This window comes from Amblyraja radiata, chromosome 26 (assembly GCF_010909765.2).
Source record: "Amblyraja radiata isolate CabotCenter1 chromosome 26, sAmbRad1.1.pri, whole genome shotgun sequence".
In the NCBI taxonomy this organism is placed as follows: Eukaryota; Metazoa; Chordata; class Chondrichthyes; order Rajiformes; family Rajidae; genus Amblyraja; species Amblyraja radiata.
The window spans coordinates 23070380-23097956 of NC_045981.1; the positions used below are offsets into that span (position 1 = coordinate 23070380).

At 43.9% G+C, this 27577-nt stretch overlaps 1 protein-coding gene across 2 annotated transcripts in view; it reads left to right on the forward strand.

The window, feature by feature from the left end:
- LOC116988057 (protein outspread-like) overlaps positions 1-27577 on the forward strand; it is a 298795-nt gene that overhangs the window by 83217 nt on the left and 188001 nt on the right. For both annotated transcript variants that reach the window (XM_033044495.1, XM_033044494.1), the window contains exon 4: positions 17134-17285. In XM_033044495.1, the coding sequence (XP_032900386.1) occupies positions 17134-17285 (152 nt within the window). The remainder of the gene's footprint in view (positions 1-17133; positions 17286-27577) is intronic.

Below are 27577 nucleotides of genomic sequence, written 5' to 3' on the forward strand. Positions count from 1 at the left end.
TAAAAATGTGAATGCAGCACATTATAGTCCCTAAGTACAACTGTATATTCAAATTGCCTTAGGCGGTCATGGTGGCGCAGCGTTAGAGTTGCTGCCTTACAGCGAATGCAGCGCCGGAGACCCGGGTTCGATCCCGACTACAGGTGCTTGTCTGTACGGAGTTTGTACATTCTACTCGTGGCCTGCGTGGGTTTTCCCCGAGATCTTCGGGTGCCTCCCATGCTCTAAAGATGTACAGGTTTGTAGGTTAATTGGCTTGGTAAATGTAAAAATTGTCCCTAGTGGGTGTAGGATAGTGCTAATGTGCGGGGATCGTTGGTCGGTGCGGACCCGGTGGGCCGAAGGGCCTGTTTCTGCGCTGTATCTCTAAACTAAAACAAACAATATGCTAAATGTTTTTTTTGTACATAGAAAAAACAATTCTGATTAAATTCCCAAATTATTTTTTCTTGTGTGCTATTTCACACTTTCACATTTAGCTTTTTGATATTTTTCTCTCTTAACATTTCGTGAAGTCTTCGTTGGTTATTTCAGAACAAACAGGACCCGAGATTGGGCTCAAGCCCGGGAAATTCCAGACATTAATTGCAGTAATGTTGCAGGATGTTTTTAATTCGGCGCAGTGTGTAATTTGGAGGGGAATTTGTAGCTGTTTTCATTCTGATACCTTTGGCTTCCTATGTGATGAACTGTGCGGGTTTAGGAATAGCTCTTGAAATCTTGGTATTTTGTATCGTGCATCATGTAAACTGCACATGGTCATAGTAAAGGTGGAGGAAGTGGAGAATTATGCAAGGGGTTATATTTACTCCTGAAATATGTGAACATCAAGAGTGTTAATAGGAACCTTTCTAAATCAATCAATAGATCATATGTGGAAGGGTTTAGTGAGCGAGGAAATTATGGATTAGCTGCATTTATCTAGCTTGAGTTGTTTTGGAAGCCATACAATTTGGGTAGCTGGGTCAAATTTTTTTTCAAATCCAGCCAGGGATTTGGTTTTGGACTCTCATAGTACAGTACAGAAATAATTCACCCACCACAACCTTGATTATCTTTTTGCCCATCTACGCTAATAAAAATGTGCTTGCTTTATGTCCATATCCTTTGATGCTTTAAATATAGTAATTACCAGACCAAGTGCAGACCCGTTGGGTCTGTTCCCCCAACGTGCGGTTGTGTGGGGGGGGGGGGAGGCGGCATGCAGCGTCACACACACTAACTATCCCCCCCCCGCCCCGCACTCACGCTAATTACCCCCCTTGATATTATATTAATATTATTAATTTGCTCCTTTTACCCCATAACCACCCTATCTACTGACGCATAGCCCCCAACTTGCAGTCACATCTAGAGAGAGGGGGGGGGGGAGTAGAGAGTGAGGGCAGAGAGAGAAGGGGCAGAGACAGAGAGGGAGAGAGACACAGAGAGAGGGGCAAGAGGGATAGGGTGGTGGAGAGGAGGAGAAGAGGGAGGGTGGGTGAGGGGGGATAGTTGGGGGAGGAGGGGAGGAGAGAGAGAGGGTGAGAGTGAGGGGGAGAGAGAGGGTGGAGGGAAGAGGGTAGGGGGTGTGGAGGGGAGGGGAGGGGGTTTAGGGGAGGGTGGGGGAGGGGATGGAGGGGAGAGAGAGAGGGGGAGGAGGGGTGGATAGAGATAGAGTGCTGAGGGGGGTGAGGTGTGGGGAGGGGGAGAGGTGGGGAGCGGGGAGGGAGGGTGGAGGGAAGAGGGTAGGGGTGTGGAGGGGAGGGGGGTTTAGGGGAGGGATGGTGGGGGAGGGGAGGAGGGGAGAAAAAGAGGGGAGAGGAGAGAGGGGGGGGAGAGGAGGAGAGGGGGGGAGAGGAGGAGAGGGTGGGGGAGAAGAGGAGAGGGGGGGAGAAGAGAGGGGTGAGAAGAGGAGAGGGGGGGAGAAGAGGAGAGGGGGGGGAGAAGAGGAGAGGCGGGGGAGAAGAGGAGAGGGGGGGGGAGAAGTGGAGAGGGGGGGAGAAGGGGAGGGGGGGAGGAGAGGAGGGGGGAGGAGAAGCGGAGGGGGGGGGGAGACGAGGAGGGGGGAGGAGCCGAGGCGGGGGGAGGAGGAGAGGAGGGGGGAGGAGAAGAGGAGGGGGGAGGAGAAGAGGAGGGGGGAGGAGAAGAGGAGGGGGGGGAGAAGAGGAGAGGGGGGGGAGAAGAGGAGAGGGGGGGGGAGAAGAGGAGAGGGGGGAGAAGAGGAGAGGGGGGGGGAGAAGAGGAGAGGGGGGGAGAAGAGGAGAGAGGAGGGGGCAGAGAGGGGGAGAGAGAGACAGGGGAGAGAGAGAGAGAGAAAGAGAGAGGGATAGGGAGAGAGGAGGAGAGAGAGAGAGAGTGCCTTTTTACTTCAACCCACACCCAAACAACCATTTGCAGGCAGTGCTTTTTTACTTCAAACTAACCATATATTCATTTTCAAACCACATTAAGGGTACTCACAGTGATGTAGACATTTGTTCAGTGTCATTCAGAGCTCAGAGTGACAGAGACTAATTGACAGAGCTCCATGTTGCAGAGACTAATTGAGACACACCACTTCCTGGTTTTATAGTCCCTCCCCCACCCTCCAGCAGGGGCAGCAGAGAGAATGGTGAATTTTGTAAAAACATTAATATCTCTGTCATTTTTCATCGACGGGAAAAATCCTCGGCACACATGCGGCGGAGTGGGGCTCTGAGCGAGGTGGCCAAAAATGACGGCCGTAGGTGGTGGCGTTCTCTCGGGAATCACAGCACAGACGGCCAAAAGCGGTCAAGAACAGAGATTTAGTAATATAAGATAAGATAGATATCCCATCTCTTATGGTAGTAAGTACCAGATATCATACATTTTCAGTTTAAAAAAAAAACAAACTAAAATTCCTTTAAAACCCCTTCCTAGCCCTTATGATAGAACCCCTGGCTGAAAGTATAAGAATTCATCCGAATATTCAGGGCTATAATACCAGGGACTCAAAGAATAAAATCTCATTATATGCAGACGATATACTTTTATATATTACAAAGTCACAAACGAGCATACCAAATTTATTAAACTTAATAGAGGAATTTGGGTCTTTTTCTGGATATAGAATAAATTGGAATAAAAATGAAATCATGACATTAAAACCTCAAGAACCTACACACTTATTGAAGTTCCCCTTTAAAATCGCAACAGAAAAATTTAAATATTTGGGTATTCAGATTACTAGAAAATATAAAGCATTATTCAACGCTAATTTCATACCTTTATTAAATAAACTTAATACGTTGATTAAATTTTGGAAAACACTTCCCTTATCATTATTAGGTAGAATAAATGCAATAAAAATGATCTTCCTACCACAATTACTATACCTATTTCAGTCTATACCGGTATATATACCAAAATACTTTAAAAAAAAAGTAGACTCTAATATTACTAATTATATTTGGGACTATAGATCACATAGAATCACAAAAAAACACATGTAAACCAAAAGAGGTCGGGGGACTTTCACTTCCGAATTTTATGTATTATTACTGGGCAGTGCATATTAAGAATATGATTTATTGGTTGGATAGTTCTACCCAACAGACAGAATGGATAAAAATGGAGAAGGAGGATTGCCATCCTTGTAATATAGGAACGATCCTCTTCTCCCCAAAAAAACTGAATAACACAATATATAAGAAGAACCCAATTATATATGGTACAATAAGAATTTGGAAACAAATAAAATTATCTTTAAAATTAAGAAATCTATCACTGTTAATGCCAATAGCGAATAACCCTTTATTTAAACCATCTCTTATTGATAAGACATATAACCAATGGGAAAGTCTCGGAATTAGAAGGATCGGGGATATGTACGAAATGGGAAACCTACTATCATTCCAACAACTACAATTAAAATTTAAATTGAAAAACAACCAATAGTTTAAATATCTTCAGATTTGCGATTTCGTGAAAAAATATATACAAGGATATCAAAAAGTAACTCCTGACTTATTGGAAGAAGCAATGAATATTGAAGCTGACTCACAAAAATTAATATCATATTTATATAATAGTATTCTAAATATAGACCTACCATCGACAGAGGTACTTAGAGAAGAGTGGGAACGGGAACTAATGATAAAAATTACAAAGGTTAAATGGGAAAATACCTGATATATATTCACAAATGTTCAATTAATGTAAGACATAATCTAATTCAATTTAAAATTGTACATAGATTATATTATTCAAAAACAAGATTGAACATATGTTATCCAAATATATCTGCCACTTGTGATAAATGTCTAGCCCAAAAGGCAACTATAACACACTCCTTAGTTTCCTGCATAAAACTTTATAGATTTTGGAATGATATTTTTGAAGTATTTACAAAATTATTCAAGACAAGAATGGAACCTAATACTGAAATGATTATATTTGGTGTAATGGAAGATGGGAATAAATTGAACACATCTCAAAATCTATTCCTTAACTATGGTTTAATAATAGCAAAAAATTAATACTTAAATTTTGGAAGGGTACATCAATACCAACGCTTAAAATGTGGATTGCAAGTATGTTGGACACCGCTCATCTTGAGGAAATGCGATTCCTCCTAATGGATAAATCAGACCAATTCATAACGAGTTGGTCTCCATTCGTCGTTTTTTTTGGAATCATATGGTGCAACACAATTGTAAAAAATAACTGTTTCAGGACTGGACGAGGGTTAGTCAAGATTATAAATAATGATCTCCTTTTCTTTTTTATTTTATTTTATTTTCTCTATTTTCTCTCTCAACTTTCTTCATTTACTCGTTTTCTTTCTTCACACACTATATATTTCACATCTTTCTATCCTTTGCTATCTAACTTCTTTTTCTTATTCTAATCTTTTTTCAATGTAACAAAAAAAAAAAAAGAAGTTGTACATAAAATGTATTATGAAAATATATATTAGGCACTTTGGTGCCATATGACTACTTCTAATAAAATAAAATATTAAAAAAAACAAAAAAAAACCCCTTCCTGTTCCTCCTTATTTTGCTAGTCTTGTCATGGGGTAAAAAATCTCATCCTTCCCATCTATACCTCTAATAATCTTATGTACGTCTATCGGAATACTCGGGCTCCTTCACTCTAGGGAAAACCAACCGGAAGATGGACACAAAATGCTGGAGTAACTCAGTGGGACAGGCAGCATTCCTGGAGAGAAGGAAATGGGTAATGTTTTTGGTCAAGACCCTTCTTCAAACTCTGAAACGTCACCCATTCCTTCTCTCCAAAGACGCTGCGATACTCCAGCATTTTGTGTCTATCTTCAATTTAAGCCAGGAAAGCAGTTCCTTCCAACACACACTAGGCCCTATCCCACCCCTCAACTACCCCCCCCCCCCCCCCTCCCCCGGCACTCCCTCGCCTCCCCCCACACTACAATGTCTCCTCCCCGCTGCCTCGGGCCGCGCACCCCCTCTCCCCGGGCCGCGCACACCCCGCTGCCCCGGGCCGCACACCCCCTCTCCCCGCTGCCCTGGGCCGCCCACCCCCTCTCCTCGCCCAAGTCAAAGACCAAAGCAAAGATACGGGAGCGGAGGCGGAAGCCAAGATCCGATCTTTTGCCGGAAGCAAGATGGCGGAACAAGATGGCGGAGGCTGGTTGCTAAAATGGGTCCTATAATCACCCATGAATCTGCCCATGACCGTACTATGCGTTTGCGTGAGAGTAAGCCATCTTGCTCTGCTATAGGATCTTTGAGAGTCAGTATCTTGAAGTTCCTGGGTGTGCATATCTCTGATGATCTGTTGTGGGCCCTGCCCATTGAAGAAATCATCAACACCTCTACTTGAGCTTCTGCAGTGTACGGCAAAGAGGACACTGGTTGTATCATGGCCTGGTTCGGCAACTCTGTCCAGGAATGAAGTAGACTGCAGAGAGCGGTAAACACTGTCTGTTCCATCATAGGTACTGATCTGCCCACCATCGAGAGAATTTATAGGAGGCGCTGCCTCAAAAAGACAGCCAACTTCAAAGATTCACACCATCTTGGCCACATTCTCTCATTTCACTACTACTTATGGGAGGAGGGTATAGGAGCCTGAAAACTATGACCACACTAGATTCAAGAACAGCTTCTTCCCAACAAAACTCTGGCTTGTGAATGATGCACAACACTAACCTCAACAACTATGGTATTCTATGGACTGCATTTGGTGCATTATAGATGTGGGTTATTGCATTATTGGACCTGTAGAAAGCTGTAGCAGGTGAGAATAACATTGTTCTATTGTTGCTACATATGACAATTAAATGTTCTTGTAGTTTATAATTACTGTACATATACTTATGTTTATCATAAGGTTATAAGTGAAATTAGGCCATTTGGCCCATCAAGTCTACTCCGCGTTTCAATCATGTCTGATCTATCTCCCTCCTAACCCCATTCTCCTGCCATCTCCCCATATCCCCTGACACCTGTACTAATCAAGGATCTGCCTTAAAAATATCCATTGACTTGGCCTCCATTGCTTAGTTGAGAGATACAGCGCGGAAACGGGCCTTTCGGCCCACCGGGTCTGCGCCGAGCAGCGATCCCCGGTAAATCTGTGGCAAAGAATTCCACATATTTACCACCCTCTGACCACAGAAATCCCTCCTCATTTCCTTCGTAGAGGAATGTCCTTTAATTCTGAGGCTATGACTTCTAGTCCTAGACTCTCCCACTTTGGGTCCTCAGATATGGTGCCCAAAATTACACTGAGCTTCATGTGAACAAGGAATTTCATTGCACCCTGGTGTGTATGCCAATAAACTAATCTAATGTATTATTGTGTTCAGTTTTGATAACCACATTATAGGGAGGATATGAAACCATTAGAAGGGGTCCAGAAAAGAATGAGGATTGTTCCTGAAATGAATTGCAGAGTAGATTTTGAGTGACGAGAACAAAAGATGCTGGGGGAGATTTGATCAGTGTATAAAAATGATGAGCATCTGGTCAGAGTGGATAATAAGGTGGTTCCCATTTGATGGGGGAGTTGAGGACCCATAGCCACTGGTATAATGTGAATGGGGAGAGAAATGAGTGACAGGAGGAAAATGAACATCAAAAGTCATAAGTAGTTGGAGTTTGTAATGCGTTGTCAGCAGGTGTATTAGAAGCAAGTTCCTAAGAAGATCTGCAAAAGGGAATTGGATAAATAAGCTGTAGAAAAAAACTAAAGGTATGGAAATTCAGGCAGTGTATAGAACCAGAGATTTGCTTTGATAGTAACGCAGTGTGGATGTGACCAGCTGAATGGCATCTTTCTGTGCTGTAACCATTCTGCTTTTGTATGTTAAGAATCTAATAGATGTTGGTGTGCTTGTTCATGAAGCACAGAAAGTTAGAGCAACAAGTAATAGACCAACAACATATATTGGTCTTTTATGGAGAATGGAACATAATCCACTTGATTTGAGTAAATGTAACACAACTATAGTTTCATTTTCAATAATTTATTTTTAATTCATATGCTTCATTACATTTTAATGTTCTAGCTGCAACACTAGAAGTGGACTTCATGTTCCTTGATTAATTAAGGCCTTTGCTTTCATTGTCCTCAGACCTATTTGCTTGGGGTGGGAGATTGCAACCTTCATGTGGTCGGCCCTGTTTCGACGAATCCAATCAACCCGACGTGCACAATCAAATAAGATCAAATAGAACAAGTTGTCTTACAACTTTAGGCTGTGCACGTCATACGCAAGAAGAAGAAGAAGACCTATTTGCTTTATGTTATTCGACATAGGCTCGTACTAAGAAGCAGATTTGTCTTTTATAGGAAGGTTACTTTTTCCATTTTTCCAGCTGGGTGCTGCTGTTGTCTAATGTCTTCAGATAAATGCCTGCCTTGAAATCCCTTTCTTAGAGAGGAGACAGCATATAGTCTGTAATTGAGACCTTAAGTATTCAACTGATTTTCTTCAGTCTAGTATTTCTAAATACCTAGCTATTTTTTATCCTCCTTTTATGGAATGATAAATGATAGTTGGGTATAGGATTATAATGACTTGGGCGAGAATGTAGATGGTTGTTTTGTAAATTTGCAGATAGCACAAATTGGTGATGTCATAGATAATGAAGATTGCCTCAGGATGCAGCAGACATTAGCTAGAAGGATGGGTGGAGTTATGGCAGATGGAATTTAATCTAGCCAGATATGATATAATGCACTTTGGGAAGTCAAATTCTAGTAACTGAGTACAATGACTAACTGTGGGAACATTGAAGTGCAGATAAACCTTGGGGTTTGAGTCCATATCCACTTGAAAGTGGCGACACAGGTGAAGAAGCGTTTGATATGCTTGTCTTTGTGCCTTATACTGAATGCACTGGTCGATAAAGTGTTGGAGTAACTGAGTGATTCGGGCAGCATCTCGAGGATATAACTAGGCAATGTTTTCAGTTGTGACCCTTCTTCAGATTGATTGTAGTTGGGGAAGAAAACTGGAATAGGGGTGAGAGCTTGACAAGGCCAGGTAAGCCAGACAGATGAGGGGGCTTAATTGTCAGATAGTTGGATAAGGGCCAGAGATGAAAAGACAAAAGGTTGTGATATAAGGGGAGGTGAGGTGTGAAATGTAAATCCAGAGGAAGGGATATAGGTGGAAGGGGAAAGTGGGAGAAGGGGAAAGGGGGTTGGGATTCTGGGAGAAATGGGCTCATCCAGATGGGGCACAGGGAAGAGATGGTTGTTTGCGTTACCTAAAATTGAAAAAAAAATCAATGTTCACATCAAGCTACCCAAGTGGAATACGAGTTTCCCAATGTTAGGTCCATATCCCTCTAATTCTTTCCTATCCATATAGAGTGCATTCAGAAAGTATTCAGACCCCTTCACTTTTTCCGCATTTTGTTACGTTACAGCCTAATTTTAAAATGGATTAAATTCATTTTTTTATAATGATCAATCTACACACAATACCCCAGAATGAAGAAGCGAAAACAGGTGTTTAGAAAATATTGCAAAGTAATGAAAAATAAATAACTGAAATATCACATTTACATAAGTATTCAGACCCTTTGCTATGACATTCAAAATTGAACTTGGGTGCATCCTGTTTCCATTGATTTTCCTTGAGATGTTTCTACAATTTGATTGGAGTCTACCAGTGGTAAATTAAATTGATTGTACATGATTTGGAAAGGCACACACCTGTCTATATAAGGTCCCACAGTTGACTGCATGTCAGAGCAAAAACCAAGCCATGAAGACGAAGGAATTGTCCATAGACGTCCGAGACAGGATTGCATCGAGACACAGATCTGGGAAAGGGTATAAAACAATTTCTGCAGCGTTGAAGGTCCCGAACAGCATAGTGGTCACCGTCATTCTTAAATGGAAGAACTTTGGAACCACCAGGACTCTTCATTGAGCTGGCCACCTGGCCTTGGTCAGGGAAGTGACCAAGAATCCGATGGTCACTCTGACAGAGCTCCGGAGTTCCTTTGTGGAGATGGGAAAACCTTCCAGAAGGACAACTATATCTGCAGCACTCCACCAATCAGACCTTTATAGTAGAGTGGCCAGACGGAAGCCACTCCTCAGTAAAAGGCACATGACAGCCTGCTTGGAGTTTGCCAAAAGGCACCTAAAGGATTCTCAGACCTTGCGAAACAAGGTTCTCTGGTCTGATGAAACCAAGATTGAACTCTTTGGCCTGAATGCCAAGCATCACGTTTGGAGGAAACCAGGCACCGCTCATCACCTGGCCAATACCATACCTATGGTGAAGCATGGTGGTGGCAGCATCATCATGCTATGGGGATGTTTTTCAGCGGCAGACTAGTCAGGATCGAGGGAAAGATGAACGGAGCAAAGTACAGTGAGATCCTTGATGAAAACCTACTCCAAAGCATTCTGGACCTCAGACTGGGGCAGAGGTCCACCTTCCAACAGGACACTGACCTTAAGAACACAGCCAAGACAACGCAGGAGTGGCTTTGTGACAAGTCTGTGAATGTCCTTGAGTGGCCCAGCCAGAGCCCGGATTGAACCTGATCGAACATCTCTGGAAGGACCTGAAAATAGCTGTGCATTGACGCTCCCCATCCAACCTGACAGAGCTTAAATCTGCAGTGAAGAATGGGAGAAATTACCCAAATACAGGTGTGCCAAGCTTGTAGTGTCATACCCAAGAAGATTTGAGGCTGTAATTGCTGCCAAAGGTGCCTCAACAAAGTAAAGATGTCTGAATACTTATGTAAATGTGATATTTCAGTTATTTATTTTTAATTACTTTGCGAAAATTTCTAAACACCCGTTTCCGTTTTTTTATAATGGGGTATTGTGTGTAGATTGATGATTAAAAAATGAATTTAATCAATTTTAGAATAAGGCTGTAACTTAACAATGTGGAAAAAATAAAGGCGTCTGAATACTTTCTAAATGCACTGTGCCTGTTACTATTTAGCTGTTATAGTGTTATTACAGTATACTCAGGGAAGCAACCACAAGCACATTATATGTCAGCTTTAATGAGGACAGTTGCATTCCCACTAGAACCCGGATCTGGTCCAACAATGACAAGTCCTGGTTTACAGCAGAACTCGGACAGCTCCGCCAGTCTAAAGATGAGGCCTACAGGAACGGGGATGCAGGCTTCTACAGGCAGGCCAAGTACAAGCTGAGAAGAGGAATCAGAGCTGCCAAGGAAAGGTACTCTGCGAAGTTGAGGAGCAAGTTCTCAGCAAATGATTCTTCTTCAGTTTGGAAGTGCTTGCAAGAAATCACCAGCTACAAGAAGAACCCCCCCCCCCCCCCCCCCCCCCCCCCCCCCCCCCCCCCCGCTCCTTGGACAATTGTCAGCTGACCAATGTTATCCCACCAATGCTAATGTTATCCCACTTTTTAACAAAGGCGGGAGAGAGAAAACAGGGAATTATAGACCAGTTAGCCTGACATCGGTGGTGGGGAAGATGCTGGAGTCAATTATACAAGAGGAAATAGTGGCACATTTGGATGGCAGTAGCAGGATCGGTCCGAGTCAGCATGGATTTACGAAGGGGAAATCATGCTTGACTAATGTTCTGGAATTTTGTTGAGGATGTAATTAGGAAATGGACAAGGGAGAGCCAGTTAATGTAGTGTCCTGGACTTTCAGAAAGCATTTGATAAGGTCCCACATAGGAGATTAGTGGGCAAAATTAGAGCAAAATCTGTGAAACGTGGTGGGGGTGTTATGGCCTGGGCATGTCTGGCTGCTGAAGGTACTGCTGATGGTAGTAGCTCACTGCTGATGGTAGTAGTATAATGAATTCTGAAGTGTATAGACGCATCCTATCTGCTCAAGTTCAAACAAATATCTCAAAACTCATTGGCTGGCGGTTCATTCTACAGCACGACAATGATCCCAAACATACTGCAAACAAACAAACATAATTTTTTCAAAGCTAGAAAATAGTCAATTCTTGAGTGGCCACGTCAATCACGCAATCTGAACCCAATTGAGCATGCCTTTTATATGCTGAAGAGAAAACTGAAGGGGACCAGCCCTCAAAACAAGCATAAGCTAAAGATGGCTGCAATACAGGCCTGGCAGAGCGTCACCAGAGAAGACACCCAGCAACTGGTGATGTCCATGAATCGCGGTCTTCAAGCAGCCATTGCATGAAAAGGAAATGCAACAAAATACTAAACATGACTATTTTCATTTACATGACATTGCCGAGTCCCAAACATTATGGTGCCCTGAAATGAGAGGATTATGTACAAACACTGCTGTGATTTCTACAAGGTGAAACCAAAATGTACAAAAATAGCCTTTATTAAAATCTGACAATGTGCACTTTAACCACATGTGATTTTTCAATTACAAATCTCAAATTGTGGAGTACAGAGGCAAATAAATAAACGATGGGTCTATGTCACAAACATTATGGAGGGCACTGTATGTAGCTGTACTCTAAGATGCCTCTGCTCAACAACTCTCCCCGGGGCCCGATCATTCACTGTAGTCCTGCTTTGGTTTGACTTCCCAAATACAACACCTCACACTTATCTGTATTAAACACCATTGCCGTTGCTCACCCACTTGCCCAACTGATCAAATATGCTGCTGCAGTTTTTGATGACCATCTTCACTGTACACCACCTAGTGTCATATAAAACTTACTAATCATGCCTTGTACATTCTCATGCAAATTGGTGATATAAACCTCAAACTTAATTTGATCGAAAACCGATCCCAGAGGCACACCATGAGTCACAACGTATAGGAAGGAGCTGCAGATGCTGGTTTACACTGAATGTAGGCATAAAATGCTGGAATAACTCAGCGGGCCATGCGGCATCTCTGGATAGAAGGAATGGGTGACATTTCGAGTCGAGATCAACTGAAGAAGGGTCCGACCTGAAACATCACTCGCTGAGCTACTCCAGTATTTTATGTCTAACTAGTCACAATGTTCCTCCGCCACCCTCTACTTCCTTCCATGAAGTCAGTTATTTAGCTCTAGATCCCATGTGATCTAAACAAGCTCTCCCTGGATCCAGTACGATCTAAAATTTGTGACCTTTGGTGAGAAGGGTAGATTTTCCGCACAGAATGTAGTGGTTATCTGAAGCACTCTACCGGAGGGAGTGGTAGACACTGATGCAATTACAACGTTTAAAAGTATTTAGGCAGATACTTGGATGGGAAAGCCCTAGAGAGATATGGGCCTAGTGCAGGCAAAAGAGACCACGATTGGCGTGGGGCAAATGGCCTGTCCCTGTGCTCATGACCCAATGAATATGGGCTTTGCTGGCAAGTCCAAATTTATCACTTTCCCAAATGAGTAGGTACTGGTGTTTAACAATAACTTCCTCTGATAAAGATGCACCCAGAGCATTACTGAATGGAAAGTAACAAGATCTGAATACAGAGTGGGAAATGAAGTAGTGGCATACTACCAAGTCAGGATGTACTGTGACTTGGAGAGGTGGTTATATGTTTATTATTAAATTGAAGTATCCTTATTAGTTTCAGGTGTGCGTTTAGGGTGCTCTCACCGCACATTGTGAATTGCATCAAGCTTCAGAACATTGGAGATGCATTCATGTAGACAAGTGGAAAGTACCTCATCAGATTGCTGAACTGTCTCGTATGGTGGAAGTGATTTAGAAAATCAAGATGCAAGTGGCAAATTATTGGATTGCTATGAAGCTGATGCTTTTGAATTTTCTCTAAAGTTATGATGGGCATGAGGTTGAATGTTGCAGACACGCTGGAATGTTTGAGCTTGTTCAGGGGCAGGTTTTCAACCTTAATACCAGAAATAAATAAAAAATGCTGGACACAGTAGTCAAACAACACTGATGGAAAGAGAAGCAGAATTAATATGTATGAATGAACTGCAGATGCAGGTTTACACTGAAGATAGACAAAATGCTGGAGTAACTCAGCGGGGACAGGCAGCATTTCTGGATAGAAATGATGTTTCGTAGGGTGATGTTTCGGTCGAGACACTTCAGACTGAAAGTCAGGGACGAGGGAGACATAGAGATATGGAAGGGGAAGGTGTGAATAAATGTTTAGCAAGGTCATCAAGGCATAGTGCAATGCTTCTGTTTTTGAGTGTGTGGCTATATCAGTTTTATATGCGTGCCTTTAACTTTATAGTATTAATACAACTGAATGACTTGCTGCGCTATTTCATAAGGCTTGCTACAGTTGGCCATGTTGCACTCAGTCTGGAGTTGCATGCAGGCCAGACTAGGTAAGGACAGTAGGATTTCTCTGAAGGAGATTAATGAACCAGAAGCATTTACTTTGATAATGCAGTAGTTTCCTGGTCCCCATTATTCAACTTAGTTAAAATTCAACAGCTGCTATTTGAATTTAGCATGAATCCAGCTGTGCTATTATGATAAATCCCAATCTAATTAATGTGAGAATGAAAGTTGAGTACAAAATCCTTTGACGTGCATAAAATATGCTGGCTCACTTGCTGTAACTTAATATGACAAAATTGGCACTTGTTTTCCTTAGAATTATTCAGTATTTGGATTTATGTTCAGTTTAAAAGACAAGTTTGACGCATTGCAAATTCTGCTGATTTCACCACACTGCGAATGAGCAATGTATGGTAGTCATCCTATTCTGATTTTATTTCAGGTTTTCAGACGTCATAACTTGATCATAACCTTTCAGAAAAGTCAAAAGACTGCTGCGGTTCTAATTTTTTTTGTTTATTCATACAAAATTAGCTCAATTTTCCTTTCTGAACTAGTTTAATTACTCCATACATGATGGTACAAATAGGGTGACTTCTTGGTTGGTCTGTTTCTGGACCTTGCAAGCATCAGCATCCACAAGTACTGGTCAACCTGGTATATAGATGTTAGAAAATAAAATGTTAACCTCCTTTTGTGGATGTATTCACTGCAATGTAACTTGCATTAAAAAAAGAGACCTGTTCTGTTGTGTAGTTATATACACTGGTACAAATAATATTTTGCTGCGCTGTTTTGATTTGGCAGTTATTTGCTTTTTCATCAATGATTCTTAATTTTCCATATCAGCAAGTTCTTTGTATTTACTCCCCAGACCTTGTTTCTTGTTGCCTGAGAACTGAATTCTGGCATCATGATCACCTTCTGTGCCCAGATGCCAGCCCAGCATCTCCCCCACTCACCATCAAAAGTAATGCACTGTGCACCATTCTAACTTGACATTTTATCACAAGACATACATTGCATTTCTTTAATCACTTAAAAGTCTGTAATACTTTCTACAGATGGACTTCAATGGTTAGAAAAAGATCAGTACAATGTTATCAAGGAAGTCTGAGAATGAGCAATGAATGATAGTCCTCTTTATGCCATTAACATATGTAGATATTTTAAAATATCTCTGGATATTGTTATAACGAGCTTCCCTTCCCTCTAGAGTGATTCAAACTGATATATCAATAGTTTAAATGGATTATTAACTCTGCGTCAGGATACATGATCTTGTCACCATGCTGCAAGAAGAATGTGGTAGCATTAGAAAGAATGCAGAAGAGAATCAGCAGGATATTGCCTGGAATGGAGGGCTGTAATAAGGAGATATGAGGCAAACTGGGATTATTGTTGTTGGAGCAGTGGGGGGGAAGTTTATGAAATTGAGGTTCATAAATAAGATTGACAGTGAGAATCCATTTCGTAGGACAAGGAAATTTGGAACTAGAGGTCTCAGACAAGGTGACAGAGATAAATTTAAAGAAGATCTGAGGGTTAAGTTTTGCTCACAGGATATTGGTTATCTAGAATGAATTGCCAAAGGTGGTGGAAACAGATGCAATTACACGGGACAGGTACTTCGCAAGAAAAGGTGTAGAGGGATGCAGGCCTAATGTGGGCAATTGGGATCAGTGGTTAGCATGGATCAGTGGTGAGCTGCAAGGGCATGTTTGTGCTGTACGTTTCTCATTCTGTGATCAAACGTGCAAACTGATTCAACCTGGCGGGATCTGTTTGCCATAGGTTTTAATCTTATACCTTACCCTTTCCACCTTTTGCTTGGCTTATTATTGTAAGTAAGGAAGGAAAGTGATCTGACGATCACTAAGAAATATTTTTTTTTTTTAAACCTGAAAAACTCTACCACAGATTTTGCATTATGAGTAATGTAAAGATATCAATACTCATATTTGAGTAAGTTAGGCAGAAGCTGCCAGCATGTATGTTAATCAAAGTTTCTTCTGAATTATTCTACTGGTCAACAAGCTATGCTGAAGCAGTATCTTGCCCTAAGATTCGGCATTGACACTGGTGTGAAATTGCAGTGTTTTCTGCTAGATACACTAAAATATTACAATTTATTTATTCAAGTCTGAGGAGCTTTATATTAAGTCTTGGCGAGCATTTAGTTTGGCATCAAAAATGATTTTAATTATTGGTGATTTAAAAATCAAATCAAAATATTTTTCTCAATGTTTTTTTCCCCCCATCTTTGCTTTTGCATTAATTATCCTGCCTTATTTCCTAGTTTGGACATGCTGCAGTAATGATTATTTGATCCTTCTGGATGAAAAAATATGCTATTCCTCGCAGGCTTTACACTCCTCAATAGATTTCAATGCATCAGACTGTCAACTGCCATGAAGCACACATGAGCAGCTGCAAGTTTAACAAACCATGAAATCCAAACTATTTAAGTTTAGAGGCCATTAATTTAAGATAATTTGCAAAATAGCCAGAAGCAACATCAGGGAAAAAAATGTGCACGTGTTTGGGTTCAGAATGCACACCCTAATGCGGTGGTGAATGTGGATTAAATACTAACCTTAAAATAAAATTTTAAAGAAATTACAAAATCAAATTTGGAGAATCTTAACGATCCAAATTGCTGTTAAATGAGCTGGCACAGGCTTGATGGCTAATACTTCCTTCCATGCTATATTCTGATACTGGACCATACGCTCTCCGGGATCAAGATCTCAAATCTCAATAGCAAATAATTCCTAAATGGTTATTTAAGCAGCTTTTTACATTTTTAAACGTGCACAGCAATCATAGCTATATTTTGAGTGATTCGTAATACATTTTAAAATAAATTATTGATATTATCTTACTTTTTGCTAAATTCTTCAAGACCTCTACAAAATGCATGCAAAACACCGTAATTTTTACAGCTCAAAAGGAATATACCCAAGGTACATAAAAATGCTGGAGAAACTCAACGGGTGCAGCAGCATCTATGGAGCGAAGGAAATAGGCAACGTTTCGGCCCGAAACGTTGCCTATTTCCTTCGCTCCATAGATGCTGCTGCACCCGTTGAGTTTCTCCAGCATTTTTGTGTACCTTCGATTTTCCAGCATCTGCAGTTCCTTCTTAAACAAGGAATATACCTACATCCTTATCAAATTTCCTCTGATCGTCCAATGTTTCAAGTAGAGCAGCGCCAGCTTCTCATAAAATCCTCACCTTTGAGGCTAAACTTTTTATTTAAAATTTTTTAATGGAAATTTACTTGGATCTGCTTTGTACCAAATACTTTATGATTTTGCTTTGGGTAGCCATTTTGTATAGAATTTTAAACCTGCCCGACACCTTTGGAGATTAGTTGGCTATTAAATTGTCATATTGATATCAAGAGGATATTGCATTGTGCATATTTGGTATTTTTTTAGCTGTCAATTATAATCTGATCTCTTGTCTTTCAGCCAAGCACCCTGCCACAAGGAACTGTCAATATGAACCAATGCACAGATGTCATTGATGCGGAACCGAAGACTGGTCAGAAGAATGCACTCTGCATTGTAAACCCGGAACGTGAAGTTTTCATTCGTGGGGAGTCTAAAGAAATAATTAATGGGTGAGTCAATATGTTCTTTATTTTAATTTCATTTCTTTTTCTATTGAGGGTAACCAATCTGTTTCTAAAGATTTGTAACTCGCACATCTATGATGAAATATGTCCAGCATTCTCAAAATGTAATAAAAAAGTATAACACTGCCCATGCTATAAATCTCAAACACTCAACAGGTTAGGTGGCATCCATGCAGAGAGAAATTGGATAGGAATAGAGAGATTTAAAGAGAAAGCTAGAAAGGTTGAAGACATAGTACTTCACGACCTGCCTGCAAGAGGCCATCTCCATTCTTTTTCTCCGGGGAAGGAGCTGGTGATTTCACCGCCGTGGGAGAGTGGACCAACGCCTTTGGAGTCGAACAGGAGACTGTGGCACAGGCGAAGATGGAACAAACAGAGGAACTGTCGCAGGCATGGATTGTTATGCTGGCAAGAGCATGCGAGGGTCACTAGATGCAGATTGAAATGAACTTGTACGATCCAGATAATAAGGAGGAGGGTACACAAAAATGCTGGAGAAACTCAGCGGGTGCAGCAGCATCTATGGAGCGAAAGAAATAGGTGACGTTTCGGGCCGAAACCCTTCTTCAAAGCCCTTCGGCCCGAAACGTCACCTATTTCTTTCGTTCCATAGATGCTGCTGCACCCGCTGAGTTTCTCCATCTTTTTTGTGTACCTTCGATCTTCCAGCATCTGCAGTTCCTTCTTTAACAATAAGGAGGAGGGATTGGCTCCTTCACAGGCAGAAGATGTCTGTTTCATCGGTAGGTGCTGCCATCGGCTCTAACAATGTAGAAGCATGGCTCTGAAGCGGGACCAGAAATCACCCCAATATGGTCATGGCCTTTGTCAGTCTGTAAGCAGACTACCTGTCCTTTGGTCAATGGTGGCAGACGCCTACTCGTCTTGTCGAACCATTTATTTTGAACATTACGCTTCTGTTGCAACCTGGATTGAACCTCCTCAGGAGGAAAGACATGTGGGATTAACGTTTGCTCTGCTACGGGCAACGGGGTACGGGTCTGCCTTGACAATAATCATTGAGCAGGTGAACCCAAGGCAGGGTCACGGGAAATGTTGCGTAAGTTGAGCAAATCTAGGAATACGTCAGATATAGCCCTGTGAGAGTGCTCCATGAGTTGTTTTGCACTTTTGACAGCCCGTTAGACTGTGGATACTCAGGGCTGCTGGTGATGTGGTGAAAATTCCAGCATCTGGCAAACTCTCTGAATTGTTGGCTGGTGAACTGGCTGCCATTGTCAGCCAACAGCTTGCCTGGAGATCCATGGATGGAAAAATTACGAGATAATTTCGAAATCACGCAGCTGGAAGTGGGGCTGCTGAGAAAATCAATGTCAAACCATCCTGAATACGAATCCACGAGCACCAGGTACTGCTTGCCGTGCCATTCAAATAAATCAGCTACCACTGTAGACCATGGAAGCGCAGGTACAGGATGTGGCAGAAGTGGTTGCTTTTGTTGATGAGGCGCCAGGCTATTGCACACAGCACATGCTGCCACATTTTCGTTGATGTATTTGGCCATGGCAGGCCAGTAAAACTGCTTTTCGCCCGTGAAACATTGGCTTCAGCACCTGGGTGTCCTGCATGGACAGCGTCAAAATACCGGTGATGCAGCGAAGCAGGAACCACGGCCTTGTGTCCTTTTAAAACAATGCCGTCTTGCAGCACTAATTAGTCCCGAACAGGGAAGAAAGGTCGGACTGGCAATGGAACGTTGTAGTGCCACTAATCTACAGTATTAATAGGAAAGTTCACTGTAAGTAGAACAGAAAAAGTCTACAAATTAATGTGGAAAGCTATTGGTAGCACCAAAATTGAGAATATAGTGAGGAAAAGTCAAGAAACAGGTCATATGTCCCAGATAGAACAATGAAATACTTACTTGCTGCAGCACAACAGAATATGTAAACATTGAGCTGTAGTTATGACAATAGACTATTATGAGGTTGTAGTGTTTAATAGCCTGATGGCTGTAGGGAAGAAGCTGTCCTGAACCTGTACGTTATGGTTTTCAGACTCCTGTACCTTCTTCCCGATGGCAGTGGTGAAATGAGTGTGAGGCCTGGATGGTGAGGGTCTCTGATGATGTTGGCTGCCTTTTTGAGGCAGCGACTCCGATAAATCCCTTCGATGGTGGGGAGGTCAGAGCTGGCGTTCACAACTTTTTGCCGTCTTTTCCGCTCCCGGACGTTCAAGTTGCCGAACCAGACAATGATGCAACCAGTCAATATGCTCTCTACTGTGCACCTGTAGAATTTCAATTGAATCCTTTTTGACATACCGAATCTCCGTAATCTTCTCAGGAAGTAGAGGCGCTGATGTGCTTTCCTTATAATTGCATCAGTGTGCTGGGTCCAGGAAAGATCTTCGGAAATATGTACACCCAGGAATTTGAAGTTTTTGACTCTCCACCATCGTCCCATTGATATAAACTGGATTGTGGGTCCTCATCCTTCCTCTTCCAGTCCACAATCAGTTCCTTGGTTTTACTGATATTGAGAGCCAGGTTGTTGTGCTGGCACCATTTGGTCAATCGGTCGATCTCACTTCTATACTCTGACTCATCGCCATCTAATTTGTCCCACAACGGTGGTGTCGTCGGCGAACTTGACGATGAAGTTTGCATTATGTCCGGCTACCCAGTCTTGAGTATAGAGCAGGGGGCTGAGCACACAGCCTTGAGGTGCTCCCCTACTGATTGTTAATCAAAATGTGAGTTTCCCGTTGGTTGGAAGGATTGAAAAAGTTGTATTGTAATTGTGTGAGAATACTAGTTGGTGCGCGGATTGATTTGGGGTATACAGGAATGAAAGGATACAGATAAAATCAATAAAGTCAATTTCCGAGTATGTTGCCAGGACTAGAGATCCTGAGCTATAGGGAGAGGTTGAGTCGGCTTTATTCCATGGAGCGCAGGAAGATGAGGGGTGATCTTGTAGAGGTGTATAAGATCATGAGAGAATAGTTTGGGTAAATGCACAGAATCTCTTGCCCCGAGTAGGGGAACCGAGGACCCAAGGACATAGGTTCATGGTGAAAGGAAAAGATCTAATAGGAATCTGAGGGGTAACTTTTTCACACAGGTGTATGGAACTTGCTGCCAGAGGAGGTAGTTGAGGCTGGGACTATCTCAATGTTTGAGAAACAGTTAGACAGGTACATGGATAGGACAAGTTTGAAGGGATATGGACCAAACGCAGACAGGTGGGACTAATGTAGCTGGAACATGTTGGCGGTGTGGGCAAGTTGGGCAGAAAGGCCTGTTTCCACATAAAGCAAATTGAGTCTTGGTCTTGATTACGAGAGGTGGTGTAGAATCTACACTGTAGATGATGAGTAAGGTACACAATGGTGGAGTAACTCAGCAGGTCAGGCAGCATAACATACAGTGCAGTGTACAGTTTTGCTATCCTTACTTAAGAAATGTTATACTTGCCTTGAGGTGGTCCAGCAAAAGATTACTTCCTATGATGGGGAGGTTGGTTCAATGAAGAAAGATCAAATAGAATTGACAGATGCTCTGTGGGATTGATTTAGAAACATAGAAAATAGGTGCTATGTTTCTAAATCAATTGGTCCATTTCATTGAGAGTCGCAAGAATTTCTTCTGTCACGGTTGTGACTCTTCGGAATTCCTCATCCCGCAGAGCAGTGGATGATATCGCCTCATTCATTGTTGAAAATTTTGGAAAATAGGGGGATCAAGGGTTATAGATTGGGTAGGAAAATGCTGTTGAGACTAAACAACAGATCAACCATGATTTTTCTTAATTGCTGAGCATACTTGAGCATTGTCCTATCAAGATAGGCTACACAGTTTTGATCTACCGTATTTCCCGGAAGAGAAGACGCTATTTTTTACCCGAACATAATGCCCGAAAATTTACCTGCGTCTTGGAGGCCAAAAGTTAGATTGTTAGTCAAGAAAGATAGACTTGGCTATCCCTCAGTACAGTGGCTGTAAAAGGTCAACGCTGCTGGGGGGGGGGGGGGGGGGGGGAAGAGTTCCTTCCACAGCGTGTGGGGAGTCTGGCCCGGTCAGCACGGCAAAGCAGCAAACTTGGCTGGGCTGCCAGGGGTAAAGTTGCGGGATGGGCAGGAGCGTTGAGAAGGAAGGGGTCGGGGATCATGCCAGCAACTCACTCAGTAGCTCGGGTGGCTGCGAGCGGCCGCCGGGACCGGACAGCGGAACCGGCCGCCGCCTCAGCGCCTTCTGCTGGACCGCCCGCCAGCCAGCCGCAGTGTCCCGTGGCACAGGCACAACCGGTGGAGGTGGTGGTTGGCGGGTAGCTACTGGGCGGAAGGCTGGCTGCTCCATCCTGGGCTCTCTATCTTTCTCTCTCTCCCCTTTATGTGATCTCCCTGAGCCAGGAAGTCCCCGTCCCTCAGACCTGAATCGCACAGCGCAATGTGGAACAGGCGAAGTTGGAGGCTCCCCGGTCCTCATTGCCTCCTTGAAGGTGTTTCACATCTTCCTTTCTACTGACTAAACCAAACCCTTGTTCCTGTCACGCCAACCTTTTTTCAAAATTTAGCAACTCAAAATGGGGGTGCGTCTTCGACGCAGGTGCGTCTTCATTGCCGGGAAATATATTCCTTGAAGTTTAGTGACTTCAGGGCTGGGGGATGGGTACAGGGCACTGAAACAGTTATGGGCTTGTCCCACTTGGCGATTATTTTTAGGCAACTGCCAGCGACTGTCATAACCGGCGACAATTTACGTCATCCTGGCAACAACCTACGACAGCACCTATGTCAGGAGAAATCAAGCTACACTCATTTACGTCAAACCCACTGTCGCTGAAAATTGTCGACATGTTGAAAACTTAGCTGCGACCAGAAAGACATTACGACATTTTGCGCGACTGACTACTCCCGACAAACTGTCGCCTGTAGTTGCTTAAAAAGTCGCCTAAGTGGGACAGGTCTTTGAAACACCCGTTTATTGACCTGACAGTATAAGTGTTCCTTGAAATTAGCAACTAATTTGTTTATTTAGGCTGGTGCTTGTGAGTTTAAGTAAGGAGATGGCAGGGTGTTACCCGTCTTTATCTTTGGCATCTCTATCCTCACTCCCAGCACAGTTCTTAACCACTGATTCATCATAATCTCGTGTGGCAGTCTAGCTCATTGGATAATGTCAATACTGAAAACAACTAACCGGGGGAGCTGTTTTTTGCCATCTGCCTAGCATCGTCTGAATTGTCCTTGTTTTTGTTTGTAAGATTAATTATACCATAATATTTTGAAGGGATTCCATTTGTAGCAGCACCCTTGGAAATATATTTTTGGAAATATATACTTGGAAGCATCCTTGGAAATGTAAATATATATAAATTGGTGAAACAAAATTGATTTCAAACCTCTAAAAAGATTTTGATTACATACAAGACATTATGAAATGATTAAATTAACTAATTGGATTTAATATTGTTTAGTTACATTCTGTGTATTAAAATTTATAATGCAAAATATTTTCCATTATTTATAAAATATGCAACAGTGGAAATTTCCCTGTCAAATTAAAATTTAGTTGGCAAGATGGTAGTGCCTTTAATGCTTGCATGAGGTCATTGACTGGCAATGAGAGCAGTGGAAAATAAGATTTGCTGGAGTCTCATCAGGGTCAGTAACATCAGAGTGGCACAGACTGGAGGTTGGGATCATCACAGGCTGTACCATCTCTGTGATCCTTTTTGCCTTGTCAAGTCTGCTGAGCCAGAGTGCCGAAGCCCTCGGACCAAGTCAGGAATGCGCCAACCACCAATCAGAACCTTCATGGACGACCTGACTGTCACCACTGAGTCAGTGCCAGGAGGCAGGTGGATCCTGCAGGGGTTGGAGAAGCTGATTGGATGGGCAAGGATGAGGTTTAAGCCAGGAAAATCAAGGTCACTGGTGCTGAAGAAGGGCAAAGTCATGGACAGGTTCCGCTTCAACATCGAATGGACACCAATCCCAACTGTCTCCGAAAGGCCAGTGAAGAGTCTTGGCAAGGTGTTTAACAGCAGCCTGAAGGATACAGCATCTGTCCAGGCAACCTGTCAGGAGCTGGAGAGTTGGTTGAGAGCAGTGGACCAGTCGGGGCTTCCCGGCAAGTTCAAGGCATGGATTTACCAGCATGGTATCCTGCCATGGATACTCTGGCCACTGCTTGTCTACGAAGTCCCAATATCCATCGTAGAGAGATTGGAGAGGAAAGTCAGCAGCTTTCTCAGAAGGTGGCTGGGACTGCCCAGGAGCCTTAGCAGCATCGCCCTTTACGGAAATAACACCAAGCTCCAGCTGCCCCTGAAGTCCCTGGAGGAGGAGTTTAAGGTGATTCGGGCCAGAGAGGAGATGCTGTACAGGGACTCCAGCGACCCCAAGCAGGGGTGGAGGTGGAAACTGGGAGGAAGTGGAGAGCCGGCAAAGCCGTGCTTCAAGCAGAATCTCGGATACGCCACAGAGTCCTGGTGGGAGCAGTGACTCGGGGAAGAGCTGGCCTGGAAATCTTCCCATCTCCCCAATTTAACAAGGGGAAGGAGAGGCGCAGGCTGATCCAGGAGGAAGTGAGGGCAGTGGTGGAGGAGGAGAGGTCTACCAGAGCTGTTGGATTGAGGCAGCAGGGAGCCTGGAAAAGGTGGGAGCAGGCCATGGACTGAAAAGTCACATGGACTGAGCTCTGGCAGGTTGAACCACAGCGCATCAAGTTCCTGGTCCAGGCAGTGTATGATGTCCTGCCCAGCCCATCGAACCTCTTCATCTGGGGCAAAGCGGAATCTCCAGATTGCCGCAATGCTCAGGCAAGGGGACGTTGGAGCACATCCTGAGCTGTTGCCCAAAGGCTCTTGGGCAGGGCCGGTACACATGGCGTCACGACCAGGTTCTTAAACCCATTGCAGAAGCCATCAGCATGGGAATTAGCAGCTGCAGACGAAAACGCCCCACCACCCAGATGATCACCTTCGTGAAGGCCGGAGTGCAGCTGCCAAGAACCACAGCAGCCAGGAATCAGTCAGGAATCCTGGCAACTGCGCAGGACTGGCAGCTTTCCGTAGACCTGGTGAAACAGCTGAAGTTCCCACGGCACATTGCCACGACCACCCTGAGGCCAGATATCCTCCTGGTCTCAGAGGCAACCAAAAACATTGTTTTGTTGGAACTGACTGTGCTGTGGGAGGACCGTCTGGAGGAGGCCCACGAGAGGAAGATGGCCAAGTACGAAGAGCTGGTCATAGACTGCCGCAAGCAGGGCTGGAAGGCAAGGTGTATGCCCATCGAGGTTGGCTGCAGAGGTTTTGCAGGGCAATCGCTCTACAAAACCTTGAGTGCACTGGGCATAAACGGAGTGGCGAGGAGAAAGGCCATCAAGAAAACCACAGAGGCAGCGGAGAAGGCCTCGAGATGGCTCTGGATCAGGAGAGGAGGTCCATGGGGAGGAGCGAATGCCACTTGAACACAAGTCGTGGTCTGATCAACCACGGCTGGGTCGCCTGGGTGAGGGTGTCTGATGTTGAAACACCCAATGACCCCAGGTTACATCACTGATGATGTGTTCAGGAGCATCTATCGATGTATTTGTATCAATCAATAAAATATGCAACAGTGGAAATTTCCCTGGCAAATTAAAATTTAGTTGGCAAGATGGTAGTGCCTTTAATGCTTGCATGAGGTCATTGACTGTCAATGAGAGCAGTGGAAAATAAGATTTGCTGGAGGGAGTGTCTGACAATCTCTAGGAAGTAAGATGGATCATCGATCAAGTGATGTGTATTGCAGCCATTGTTGCTTGGTGAGAAACTGAAAGCTTTAAGGGCCTGTCCCACTTGGGCGTTATTTGCGCGTCATTTACGCGACTTATTTTACCCGTCATGACGCGCGCATGGCGAGGCATGGTGACATAGGCAGTGACACGCGGTCGCGTGCGGTGCCCCAGGACTTTGGGATTCACAAATTCTTCACGCGCCACCTGCGTGACGCGCAAATGACGTCCAAGTGGGACAGGCCCTTTAGTCTTATGCCTCAGTCCAGTGAATGGTCAGCATTCATTTCAATTGAAAAAAAACCATCTTCAAATTTAAATTTATTGCATAATTTGAAAATATAGAGAATAGACACTATCAATCGGGTAGATATCGTTTATCGAGATTTTCAAAAGGTCCTTGGGTCCGCATGATACCTAATGGAAAGATCGAAGAAATGCAGAATCTTGAGAAAAGCAGCAGATTGCTAGCAGGTTTCAAGTCAACAGAAAAAGGGTGCAGATTGGCTTTATTGATGAAGGAAGTGGATGGTGATTTGTTACATTGTTCTATATTGTTGGTCAGAATTTATATTATCAATGTAGGCTTTGTCATCAATAATATAATTAATACATTTGTGGTTCATACCAAATTTGAGGTATGTTCTCTAATTAGAGGAATGAATATATTGGAGGATTATAATAGATTACAGGAGGACATTTAATATATTTGTAGATGAGCCAAACAAAAATTAATGTATGTAGTACATTTTGTTAAGGGCGGGGAGGTCATAGTATTTGGAACAAGACTGTACTACTCTTACCGACTGCGAAGGGCGGTGAAGGACGCAAAAAGGGGGTACAGGGACAAGATGGAGTCACAGATGGAGCAGCAGGACACCAGACGTCTGTGGCAGGGGCTACGGACTGTAACCAACTACCGGAGCACCCCACCCTCATCCGCAAGTGCCAGCACCTCCCTAGCTGATGACCTGAACTCCTTTTACGCTCGTTTCGAGATGGGCAACACCACCCCAGGTCTGCCGACTATCGACAATACCGCCAGCGGGCTGGCTAATAAAGCTGAAGGGAGGAATGTGCACACATTCTCACTGTCCGAGCACGATGTGAGGAGGGCTCTGACACGGGTGAACACGAGGAAAGCTGCAGGCCCCGATGGCATCTCGGGGCGAGTACTCAAGACCTGTGCTACGCAGCTAGCTCGGGTGCTCACTACAATGTTCAACCTCTCCCTGGACAAGTCCGTGGTCTCTGCCTGCTTCAAAAAATCCATCATCGTACCGGTACCAAAAGATGACTCCCCAGCCTGCCTGAATGACTACCGTCCGGTGGCCCTTACCTCGGTAGTCATGAAATGCTTTGAGAGGCTGGTGAAGAAACACATCTGCGTCTTCCTCCCTCGCAACATGGACCCGTTACAGTTCGCATACCGTCCGAACAGATCCACGGACGATGCGGTCTCCCAGGTTTTGCACACCGCTCTCTCTCATCTTGACAGCCAGAAGGGGGACTACGTGAGGATGCTGTTCATAGACTTCAGTTCAGCCTTCAACCCGATAGTCCCCACCAGACTGGCCGAGAAGCTACTGGAATTAGGGCTCAACACCCCACTGTGTGCCTGGACCCTGGACTTTCTCACCGCCAGGCCCCAGGTAGTCAAGATGGGAGGGAATACATCGAAGTCCCTCACCCTGAGCACAGGATCGCCCCAGGGTTGTGTCCTCAGCCCCCTATTGTACTCCCTGTACACACATGACTGTGTGGCTAGGTTCAGCTCCAACTCAATAATCAAGTTTGCTGATGACACTGGTGGTGGGCCTGATCTCAGACAACGATGAGAAGGAGGTGGCTGATCTAGCACTCTGGTGTCAGGACAACAGCCTCCTCTTGAACATCAAAAAAAACTAAGGAGCTGATCGTGGACTTTAGGAGGGCACATCATCCGAGGACGTACACACCATTGAGGATAAATGGAGATACTGTGGATAGGGTGAGCTGTTTTAAATATCTGGGAGTCCACATCTCTGAAGATATGACATGGACATCACACGCCGCAGAACTCGTGAGTAAGGCAAGGCAGCGCCTTTACCACCTCAGACAATTGAGGAAATTCAGTGTCTCCGAGGATCCTCCAGTGCTTCTACTCTGCGGCTGTGGAAAGCATCTTGTCCGGAAATATTACCATCTGGTTTGGGAATTGCTCTGCCCAGGACAAGAAGGCTCTGCAGAGAGTAGTGCGTTCGGCCGAACGCACTATGGGAACTTCACTTGCCCTCCTGCAGGAACTATACATCCAGAGGTGCAAATCCAGAGCCAATAAAATCATGGGAGACCCATTCCACCCCTGCAACGGACTGTTCCAGCTGCTACGGTCAGGCAAACGCCTCCGTTGCCATGCTGTGAGAACGGAGAGGTTGAGAAGGAGTTTCTTCCCAGAGGCCATTTGGACTGTAAACTCCTATCTCATCAGGGACTAACTTTACTGAACCTTTTTCCTTCCGCCCACAATATTTAACTCTGTTTGTAG